The sequence below is a fragment of the Mycetomoellerius zeteki genome, unplaced genomic scaffold (assembly GCF_001594055.1).
Source record: "Mycetomoellerius zeteki isolate Tzet28-1 unplaced genomic scaffold, Tzet1.0 scaffold102, whole genome shotgun sequence".
NCBI lineage: Eukaryota > Metazoa > Arthropoda > Insecta > Hymenoptera > Formicidae > Mycetomoellerius > Mycetomoellerius zeteki.
This window is the reverse complement of record NW_017255933.1, coordinates 454,196-466,098: the sequence shown is the minus strand read 5'-3', so window position 1 is coordinate 466,098 and position 11,903 is coordinate 454,196. Positions and strand designations below refer to the sequence as shown.

The 11,903-nt window shown below is 37.5% G+C and overlaps 1 protein-coding gene across 1 annotated transcript; it reads right to left on the bottom strand.

Annotated features, from left to right (window-relative positions):
- Positions 1-1,191: 1,191 nt before the first annotated feature.
- Positions 1,192-5,823, bottom strand: LOC108731767 (kinesin-like protein KIF20B). Its single transcript, XM_018462275.1, has 2 exons — positions 1,630-5,823; positions 1,192-1,419 (listed from the first exon to the last, which is right to left on the bottom strand). Exons 1-2 carry the CDS (start codon positions 5,713-5,715, stop codon positions 1,192-1,194), a joined length of 4,314 nt encoding a protein of 1,437 aa, XP_018317777.1. The 5' UTR covers positions 5,716-5,823.
- Between the last annotated feature and the right edge of the window lie 6,080 nt (positions 5,824-11,903).

The window sequence follows — 11,903 nt, the reverse complement described above, 5'->3', positions numbered from 1 at the left end:
TATCTTTTACATCAAAATTATTCTAAATATCTCTTGTTATTTAAAAAAAATCAACTTCTCATTTAAAAAAAAAAATAGATTGTGTTTAACGTTTAAAAATACATTGAACCGATTGATGATACTGGAAGTAATCTTAGCGTTGTTCTTACGTCCGTAAACTTACAGCAGATTGCAATCTAGTATTGTACGATTTCCTCTCATTTATTCGTATCCCCTTATCACATCGCACATCCCGGTAATATCTTCAGAAGCCAAAAGATTGTGCAGAGTAGAGGTCGCGGTCCAATTTCGATATCCTCCCTCATAATTTCATCTATCAGTATCCGCAAAAAAGAGAAAGAGAGAGAGAGAAAGAGAGAAAGAGAGAAGTCAGAATAGCCGTTTTCGCGGGAAGATCACGTTTGGGGATGGGGCGAGTTGTAATGAGCGAACGAAAGCGTCAGCGGCATCTAATGTCAGAAATTATAGCATATTGGCAATAAAATCCGGAGCAGGGTCCGCTCTTGCACGAGTAAGCTCAACACAGTTGCCGTCAGACTGTTTGTGGGTGGTTCGTTTATTGTAACAAATGATGGAACCACATTTCGCCATTACACGCGATCTTGTTCAGGAAAATATCTGATATACCGATAATATTCACAATCACATTATTGCTTCTTATGGATAATACTATAACAATATATTAATACAGCTCACTTCTCGCGTTATATCTAAGGTCTTGTGTTTTTGTAATTAGCTGTTTATGACTAAAATAATAAAAGCGACAACAATATTGATTAAACTTCAAAATACTGTTTTAAACTTTAAAATATATTATACGTAATCTCTCATACACAATAAATTCGTGCAATTTCCTCGTTGACTATTATTGAAAAAATATGTAAAGGTTGTATAAAAGTTTATTAATTTATGAGCTATATGTGTGCACAACGATAAAACAATATAGAGACAACAATACAAATTAAACGTACAATAGTAGAACTAAAATGTATAACATTTGAGATATGTGCGAGATTTTTTCTGTATTCAATTTAAAGTATGACATATGTTTAAAATGCGAAACATTCAGCGAAACAAAATACACGAAATACAAATAAATGTCATGTTATTTAAGAAATGCACATAGTAATTCTTAATAATAATTATATACAAGCATTATGTATAATTAAACGATGTATAATTAATGTATCATTAATTATTATGTTTACTGTCACTCAGTTTTGAATCACTATTAATATCTGTGTGTTTAGAGAATCGCGAAAGTATGGTATTACCAGATATTCTTCTAACTTTTATCCAATTTGGACTTTTCTTTTCGCCTTTGGTACCTGATGATCTCATGTTAAAATTATCTTCCATTTCAGAACTATCAGTTTCATATACAGATGAATATACGTTTGACTTTACACTGCTGTCTGTCTGAAAATATAAAAGATGTAGGATATTATATGTGAAATCTTTTTTCGCGCGTAATTATTAAATTTTTCAACTTTACGTGTATGCTAATAATAAACAACTTTTAATTTAATTAAAAAACTCTCTTTAAAATTCTATAACAATTAGACATTATACGTTAATTGTTAACTCTATCTACAATTAAAAACTACTTTATATTATGTGCAAACAGACCTGACAAGATTCGTTATCTAATTTAATGCTAATGTAACCCACGCTGTCACTCTCATCGGAAAAAATTGTGGATTTTTCACTTGGAGCTGACGAAACAGTTGTCTTCGAAGTAGCGTGTTTAGGCACGAAACTGGAATTGCTCGCGAAACTATTTTCGGCTTCATGATCTTTTAAGGTTTCTTCTGACTCTTTTTGATTCTCAGTTAAAGATCTTTCCAAGTTATTTGAACTGTTTGCAGTTTCGAAGTATTTATTCTTCTCTTCGATTTCATTTTGCAAATGTTTCATTAAAATCTCATATCTTTTTATTGAAGCATCTTTATTAGTTTTAAGTAGAATTATTTCTAATTCTTTATGCTCCAGTTGTATCTTTAAACGAGTTATTTCATCCTGGCTGTCGCTATGAGTCTTGCAAATTTCGTTCAGGAGCGTTGTATTATTTTCTTGATCTGACAACTGAGATCTCAAATTATGAATTTCCGCTTTCATGGTGTTCTCCACATTTTTACGCAAATCTTTGCAACAATGCAGATCTTCCTTAACCAAACCGATACTTTCGTCTGCTTCGGTAATTTGCTCACTCAGATTTCTCGCTTTCTCATTGTTTGCAACGTTCAGATCTGCTATATTACGTATTTCACTTTTCAACAAGATAATTTCGCTCTCTCTTTCTGTTATCTTCATTGTTAATTTCTTTAGTTTATCCTCGAGAGTCAATTGGGTCTCGGAACATTCATACAACTTTTTGTAAAGCTCGTTCTTGTCTTTTTGACATTTGTTCACAATAATCTCAAAATCATATATCTTCTGGAACAATTCGTAGTCTTTCGCAAACTCATGTTGCATTTCAGCAATCCTTCTATCGAACTCGCTTATCTGTAGAGTCTTTTGTAACAATTCTTTTTCCAAATTTTCGATCTTTGGTAAGTGTTCATTGGTGCATCTACTAAACACTTTCTTCAACCGGTTGTACAACAAAGATAATTTATTTTCAAAGGCTCTAGATTCTTTTATGTATCTTTCTAAGCATTTGGAAATTCGATTTTCATTTTCTTTCTTGACTATCAATTTGTGACTTAGCTCACAAATCTCACGTTTATATTCTTGTATTTTATTTTCTATCACCTTGAATACATCATCGTCTTTGATTCCAATTTCACTCTTCTCTTCAGTCAGTCGTTCCAATGTTTCTTCTTTGTGCAGCATTTGACAGTCATTCGTGTAAGTCTCTTCATTTAATATATAAATCACATCCCGAATAGTTTCCAGATCCTGAGACAATTTAGCAACGTCTACCAACTCTTGATAATTCCATTTATTCAAATCTGCGCTATCATTGAGCTGTTCAACGTTTTTTTTCACTAAATTCTGACTATCCTCATTGATGACACAAGTTTGTGTGCACTTATCTTCGTTTTCGCGGGTACTTTCGTGATCACTTACGCTGGTAGACCTTCGTAATTCGCTACTTACACCCGAGTCATCTTTGCTACTTCTGTCACTCGATCTAGAGCCGCTGCAATCCATACTGCCACTACTTTCGAAAAGACTTTTACGATCAATGCTTGATACGTTCAAGAGTTTGTTTTTTGTTGAATCGACATGGTCCGTAAACAATGTTGGAACAATAATCCAGTCGTTAAACTCGTGTTGTTTAATTGTGGTTGAATTCATCCATGAGGGACTTTTCACTTCAGACGTGTTATCCTGAATAGAGCTATCTGCTGTATAATTCTCAAATGAAATATTTGTTGATTGGTCACATTTTATATCGCTTATACTCTCGTTTTTTGTATCATTCAAGCATTGTCGAACTTCAGTAAGCTGTTTTTCTTGCAACTGTGTATGATGCTGCAATTTGACGATGCAAGCTTCTTTCTGTAAAAGTTCCTCATCTAATTCTTTCATTTTGTTCAAAGTATCATTCAAAAGATATGCCGATTTTGATAATTTCTGTTTCGCTCCAAAAGCAGTTTCAGCGTCTTTGTTTTCTATTACACGGATATGTTCGTTCATCTCTTCGAGTTTTTTTTCAGTTCTTTTTATTTTTTCATCCATTAACCGTTCTAGATTGTTCATGAGACAATCAGCATCATCCTCAATGTTTTCAGTGTTGCCACCCCACTTACGAATCCTAGCTCGCGTGAGCTGTCGAAACTTTTTCAATTCTTCCGTTACCAAAGCTAATTTGAAGCTATATTTGTTCTTTTCGCAGAGGATCGTCTTGTTCTCTTTCCTCAATTTCTTCACTGGTTCTTTCAGAACCATCACCTTGGAAGTGACCTGTGCATTTTCAGCTTTGAGCTCTTCGTAAAGTGCATGATTATCCTCGATATAATCACCGCTGTTTCCTCGCTTTCTTTTCTTATGCCGTATCAGATTATCGATGTGTTCCTTATAAAAGCTTTCGACCTGTTTGATAGACCATTTCAATAGATCCTCTCCCTCAGTTTCGATCTTCTTAGTATTCTCTTTGTAGGTCCCTTCCAACTCTTCAATCATGCGTAAATAATGATCGGCTAGTTGTTGTCGAATTGTGTATTCACAATTTAGCATATCACTTTTTACAGTTTCCAATTCTTGCTTTAGTCTTCTATTCTGCTCTCGTATATTTCTGCACTCTAACGAATCGGTACAGCCAATCGTTTCTGCAATCTCACATGGGCTTTGATAATTAGATGATGACGTCATAGTGTTATCATCACATGTTTCGAGATCACGGATAGTTTCTTCAAATTCGCAAATTTGTTTGTATTCCTTATGATAATTTGTTAGCTTTCTAACTATATCACAAAAATTAAAAATGCTCTGTATTTCATCAGATAGACTTGGCTGCAAAACGACATTCACTATAAAACTCAGATTTTCTTCACCTGAAAGGGCTCGTTGACATATTCTCGTTAAATTTGACTGGCGAAATGGTGCCATTCGATTCTGACTCACAGCCTTGAGGCATCTACCAAGCACTAGCAGGCTGTTGTTGATGCTACTTCCTTCGCGCATATGTGATTTTTCGAACTGTGTAGAGCCAGCCAAGTCGCAAAAAGTCAAAGAACTAAGTATCACTTCTTCCGCTGCATGATCCTTCTGATACTTCAGTAATTTCATTGTGAAAATAGTGTGTGATCGAGATTTCTCCGATCCTCTCGTGACAACGCTCATTCTCGATTGGCCCGCCACGAGAATCTGACAGGCTTCCAGTGCAGTTATGGCATGCACCTTTTGCAAACCGCAAACAGCTCGCCCTTCAGTGTTCATATACAATCTCAATGGAGAGCGTGTTTCCGCGTCGTCCAACAGATCGTAAATGTTTCCATTGTAAATTTCTGCGAAGGACAACCAGACGGCGTACATTGACTCACTATCACACTCTTCGGATTTATCAGGATTTCCTGGCTGTGAGTTCTCCAGAAATTTTTCGGCTTCCGCAGATGTCTGCTTTACATTCGTTGATCGTCCATTTAATACTCGCGTCATTCGTTGCATCGCTGAAGTTCGCGCGGTTTCATTCAAGCAGAGCACGGTGTCCTGCAACGTCGGTTTGTACCATGGCGCTATGCAGTTTATCGCCGAAAATACAAGCTCGATACTGCGCGTTATTATACCGGGCGATGAGGACGTGCCGAACAGCGTGTAAGTCTTCCCGGAATCCCTCATGCCGTAAGTCATGATGGTCGAACTTTTACCACTGAGAAACTCCACGACTCGATGTTTTATGGATCCCTCGAACATCTCCGCTTGCGAAGTTTCTGATCCAAAGATCTTTGTAAAGACATGCCGCCTGCCTTCGGCCTCGCTCGATTTCGCACATCTCGAATTTCGAGCGAATTTATCCTCAAACGACAGAAATATTAAAAGAGTTCTCGTGTCGAGTACGATGTAATTCTTTTGAAGTACTGATGTTGGTTTTATCCTAAGATACATCTCGATACTCGAAGCGGATATTTTCGAAGCTCGTCGTGATTGCATATTAGTGGTCTTTTTATTGCATTGCAACGAAAAGAAATGGTTTGTTTTGACTTCCTGTGTGCAACTCTTTGCAAACGTATCGGAGCGTTCCGGGGAATTTTTTCTGGTTGGCGTCATACTGAGTTTCGATACGAGTCAAAATGAGCAGTAAAATGATCAACTGATACTCCAAAAATCAATATTTGACTAATTATTAGAGAGGTTATTTTACGTCCATGTTTCGCGGTATTTCTGGAAAATTAAACGTAATTATTTCAGATGTATAACAATATGAATTAATTTGTGAATAGAAATTTGCTTACTTTGAAGAGATTTACATATTCTTCGGATAATTTTCATAGGACGTCTTCAATTTTATGACACAACTCTCGCGAATGTTGATACCACGATCTTCGACATCGTGTCTTTTCATTCCTAACTATGTTCAAGTTTAGCAATTAAGAATTATATTCATGATGTAAGAAGACATGATTATATTCACATAGGTAAGCACAGAAATAAAAAAAATACTAAAAATATACAAACGGATAGATTCAGACGGTAATAGGTACCTATAACTATAAAACATTTCACTGTCATCTTAGTTTCTATGCACGCGCGACAAATGACAAGCGAATGACAAAGGACGCTTAGTTGCTGGAGACACGTGGAAATCAAGCATTAATTATAAATATTTCAATAATTACAATAAAATGAAAGTGTAATAAATATTATGTCAGTATAATAAAATCCCGTTCCGTAATAATTTGCCAGCTGCACCGTTCAAGGAATATCTAACTTCGTTGCTAATATGCATGTCGTAGTTTATTCGAGGAGACACATTTCCTCTTTCGAAGCCATTCATCTGTCGCCAAGACACGCCAACGCGTAGTCCGTGACCGCGAGGCGGGCACGGAGACGAACTTGCAGAAATTTGGCGATGACATCCGCGATACATACTGCAAAACGCGCAGACGAGAAAGGAACGTCGAAACGTCGTAAAGGAGAAAGAGGAGGAGGAGGAGGAGGAGGAGGAGAAATCTTCCTGCAACCGCCTCGAAATATCTTCAAAGACGAGCAAGCAGCAATTTATATACGCGTGTCGCCCGGCTCATTAAACGCAGCCAATCAAAGCCGAAGCTAATAGCAGCCACGGCGCGTATGGCGTGTCCCAGGATGGGACGCGCGATGCGCGAAATCCGCCGTAATCTCGGCATCGGAATCGGCATCGTGGGCACAAGTCTGCCACTGTACCGTCGTGCACCGGTCTGACCGCCGAATGCGGTCCGAGCGTCGTCGGATCGGCGGGGGCTTTCAAGCCACAATCGACTCCTTGTATCGACAGTGCGGCAGCCGCCTCCACCCTGGCGGCCCTTCCGCCGTTAGTGCAATCCTTCTACTGAGATTTCGCTTTTCGTCTTAGCCGCTCCCTCGGATGTATATCGCTTCATCGCACGCGCACGTCTTCAACCGTGTCTCTCTTGTACTGGATTAAAGCTTGCCGCTGCGCCTTCGGTGGTCCTTTCGCGTTTCTCCGTTAATATGTATAATCTCGCATATTAATATATTCTTCGGTATTTGAAATTGATGTGCTAAACAATAACTGACATGCTTCTATGAAAAGTGTTGTGATTGTATATTAATTCGCTATATTTGCTTTGTGTTATTTTTTTAATCAGATACAACACAGATCATTTCAGCAGTATTGTATTAACATTACAACGTTCCAACAATATTGCAGTAACATTACAAAAATTGCAGCAATATTGTTGCAAAGATTAAAGTCAAATTTTTGAGCGTGATGAGCGTCTTAAGCCTTACACACGAATCTCTGTTTATTCGTATTCTACTTTAGTTTTGCATTTGATGACGCTGTACAGAATTTTTTCAGCAAACTTACAGGGAGCTCGAATTGTAGCATCGCGTATCGAGACGAAACTTCGTCCAGAAGACCATAACGGAGACTCAAGGGATCTTAAGTATTTACGTCATAATAGACACATCACTTTTGATCTACGGCGTAACTCGCGATACGGTCCAACGTGCTGGTCGTAAAAACCTCGAAGAAGAAAGAGAAGAGCGGGAAGAAACAAGAAGAAAGGGGAGATCTCCTCTTCTTTACGGCGAGAGGAAGAACGCGTGAGCTTCGATATATAGGCACGTTCGTATATAAGATGTAGCTGGTGTATGAAAAATAACAGCCGTTGTGCCTCGCCCCCCCTCTATATCGGGCGTTAATGCCTCCACGGTGGATTGATGTTCCGCCTTTATGGGTTATTTATTTAATACTGACAAATTTCACCCGATGCCCCTCCCCCCTATTGCCGGTGGCCCCGCCGACCATCGCCGGCCGCTTCTTTTATGGCGTTTTTGATAGCGTTGAAGAACGAAAGCGATACTCGGTATTCGGTACCAATGATTCAACAGAGAATCTCGAAATACAAATATGAGTTATAGGAATCGCGTCTTGAAACTTCTGCGAATCGATTCGTGTTTTGTTGTACTCAGTATTTAATCATATAATATTTTCTATTCCTAATGTCATTACGAAAGAAAATAAATAAAAGAAGAGAGAGAAATATCATATCTATTATGTAAATATATACGCTATTCTTGACTATATGAATCTTTAGCAATTTTTTTAGTAGGACACAAACAACCACCGTAATATCACGATATGAAAAGGGGATTACGTTTTTCTTTCTCCTTAAGTCAGACTTAATTCCGTAAAAAAAAATTTCAGGAACTCTGGGCTTTATAGACAATATAACTGTGAAACGAACTTTTCTATGTAAAATATTGCAACTTTAATTCTCTTTAATTGTCAATTAACTTAAATTGTCAATTAACCGCGTAATAATCGATCGCATATTTCTTATTGCTTTTATTATTATTATTATTTAAGGATCCTATTCACTCACCACTAATATTTCAGATTATGACGTCAAAATTAAAAAAAAATACACAGTAAAAATTCTTGCAAAATATAAACTGATATGAAAATATATTTCAATAAAACAACTCAATCAATAGAATCGACTTGTAAAATATACTGAAAACTTCTTTTTGATTTCATTAATTAATAAATAACAATATATCTAAAAATGAATTATGTATGACTAAAAACAAAATAAGCTATATTTCATAGCTATGACGCACATAAAATTAATAGTATACAGAAATATATATGATTTAATTTCTTTCCGGAAAAAAAAAAAAAAAAGATAGTTTTCGATATATTTTATAACCTATTTATATTGATTGCAAATTAAGATTATTTTATTGAAAAATATTTCTATTGAAATATAATTTGCAAGAATTTTTATGGTGTGCTTTCTCGTTTTTGATGTCACAATTTGAGACAGTAATAGTGAATAGAAGCCTTAATTACTCCGAATATACATATAATTAGTATAACGGAGACGCCAATATTCGTTCGAGCCATTTGAAGCAGCAATACAATTGATGGTACCCGATAGAATTGATCAATCTATATCGATAAGTTTTATTGCATACGCGCGTGTGTGCCCTGAGGACGTGTGCGTCGATGCGTGTTTCATAGCAGCTGCCGGATTCGCGCGGCGCGGCGGCAACGCGTAAGGAAGAATGATGATGATGATGACGACCACGACGATGATCGCATGCAAGCCGAAGAGGGGAACCGCGCGTGTTTCAAATCAACTCAAATAATAATGACGAGTTATAAATGCCACTAGACGGCTAACCGGCCCAGACTGATCCCGGGTTAAGATACGTCTCCGCGCATCTCTTTTAACGCGAAGTCATGTATCCGCGACTTGATGTAATGCCGCGTTATATCGACTGTGCTTTTCACGTCAAGGTCACGCAATGGGAATACATTGTCGTAATACATTATTATTGGCACAGAATAAGCCTGATAGCGTTAGATTAAAGATATGCGAATATTTATTTATTTTTCTTTACGCACGGCATAGTTATACCCATCGGCCTCGATGACTCGTGCGTGCAACGAGTGCAATTCATCAGGGTTTAATGGTCATTGCACATGTAACAATAATAAATTCAGGATAGATACGCTGTAAAAATAGCGCGCGCGCACATTGATCGAGAAAAGAAAATTTAAAATAGACGCGGTACCGCATTATTAAAACGAATCACCGATTGTAGTCAGCCTGGTAATTAGATGCAGCGATGTACCGAGTGAGTTATGGCCTGGTAATTGCAGGGCAGACGCACAACGTTACCGCAAAATGTTAACGATTGTCTATGTATCTTCGTGATGATCGTGATCAAAGAAACAGGTAAAATTCTCATAAATATCGGCACAGTACGTATTTACATACGTTACCACGCGGATCACGCGCGCTTGCATTCCCGATGCGACGAGTGTGATTCCCGGATAACTAATTATATCGCAAACGTAAAATTGCACGTGCTTTTGCATTACCTGCCGTCAAAGTTGCTCTTGCCGAACGGATAATATTCGCATTACCGTCACTTTCAGAGTTAATAACGGTCGACTTGCGGACCAATTAAGACACATCGCCGAGCACATGATCGAAGGGGCCTTTAGTGACAGTTGGCGTCATTAAGGCGACGATGCTCAGCCATGCGAGGGTCCCGTATTCGTTTTTAAACAATTTCATAGCACGAGAAGCGATCCCTATCGCCGCGTATCATCTCTGTGAGATCATCGGTGACCATCGTTGTAAGCGCGCGTCATTTCCGCTCGAAGCCACGGCTGGATTATTGCGATCGTGCTTCGTCAAACATCTGTCTGTATATGAACTAACGCGATCGTTCTTCGATCGATTTCGATCGAAACTTGTGTGAATGCAGACAGTTGTAGGAACACTTTTATCGTTGTTTATTTCATCTATATATATCTATAAATATTAAATACTTAAAACGTATTATTATTAATGAAAGCGGCATGTAAAGTATATTTCTAATGAGAGAAAAATAAGACCATAATGATAATTAGTAAATTATAATCAAAATATCCTTATTAGTGATTCCTTTAATTGTTTTTTATTTTATAATTAATTTCCTATTTTTTAATTAATTCAACACTGTGTATATCTAATTTTATGTTTTATTATCTAATTAATTAATTTCTTTATTTTGATTACGTTTAAAAATAGAATACATTAAAAATGGAATTATTAAAATCGTTTTACTATAATCTTCGTAATGTATCTAATTTTATCATCTTTTAATAAATCCTGTCAAAATCCATAGTAATGTTTCATCTTCTTGCAACTAGGAGCCAAAAAATCCATCATAAGCTTCATACAAGAAAAGATGGTTAAATTCACGTCTCCAGATATCAGATTCTCAAGCGACTTTGGCCGTTTCGCCTCGAAGATATTAGATTTATCCATTTGTTTGCCGAAAGTCTCATAAATATAAGCTCCCTTTGACGGCATCCCACGGGTCTTATCCGCCGTCGTGATCTCATGGGTGGGCGGATAGATGAGTACGCGGAGTGCGGTGGTATACGACAGAGGGGTGAGATCGATTCGGTATAGTTCGCTTTCGTACCAGCATCAGTATTCCCAATTAACGAGATCCTTTCATCGGCCATGGAGATAGGACGGGGGAAGAGGTTACATTTATAAATATGATGATCGTAAAAGGAGGCATTACCATCGATGAGACGAGGCAGATTTCCTGACGCTTCCTGGAGAAGCAAGAGAGTGAGAAAGACAGAGGAGCACAGTTATTGCATGGAGAAAGGGACGAAATTGATGGCGACGCAACGGGACGGGTATGGGAGATCTTACGGATCGTGTCGGGCGTAATCTAAAGGGAATAATTAATGCCCGCTTCATTGGCGTAAGCTTTCACCAATCGCGAAATTTCCAAGCTAATCCTTATGTTAATTAAGAATGCTTCTTGCATCTATTATGCACTATAGATTAATTATTATAGATACTATCTATTTTCTGACATACAATTTCATAATTAAGATATTTCATCTAAATTAATCCTAAAATGTATGAAAATAAATTTAAATTCTTCTACAATAGATTTTCCACTTTATATTATAGAGTTTGTTAAGGGAACGTAACTCATTAAACGTACTTCTCACAATTGCTTATAAATAATTGTTTAATTAATCTCGTGGTACCGGCAGTTGGTTCTAACTTTTGACGGTGTTTGTATAACAACGAATTTCAATGCATGGAACGTCGAGTTAGACGCAGGCAGCTGCACGAAGGCTTATAGGGGCGTCGCTGGAGCTGATCAAAGACGATGAAGCTTCGGGGAGGAAAATTGGTAAAGAGGAACTCTATACGCGCTACAAGCGTATCCGTCGAACGATTTTACGCGAGACGTGG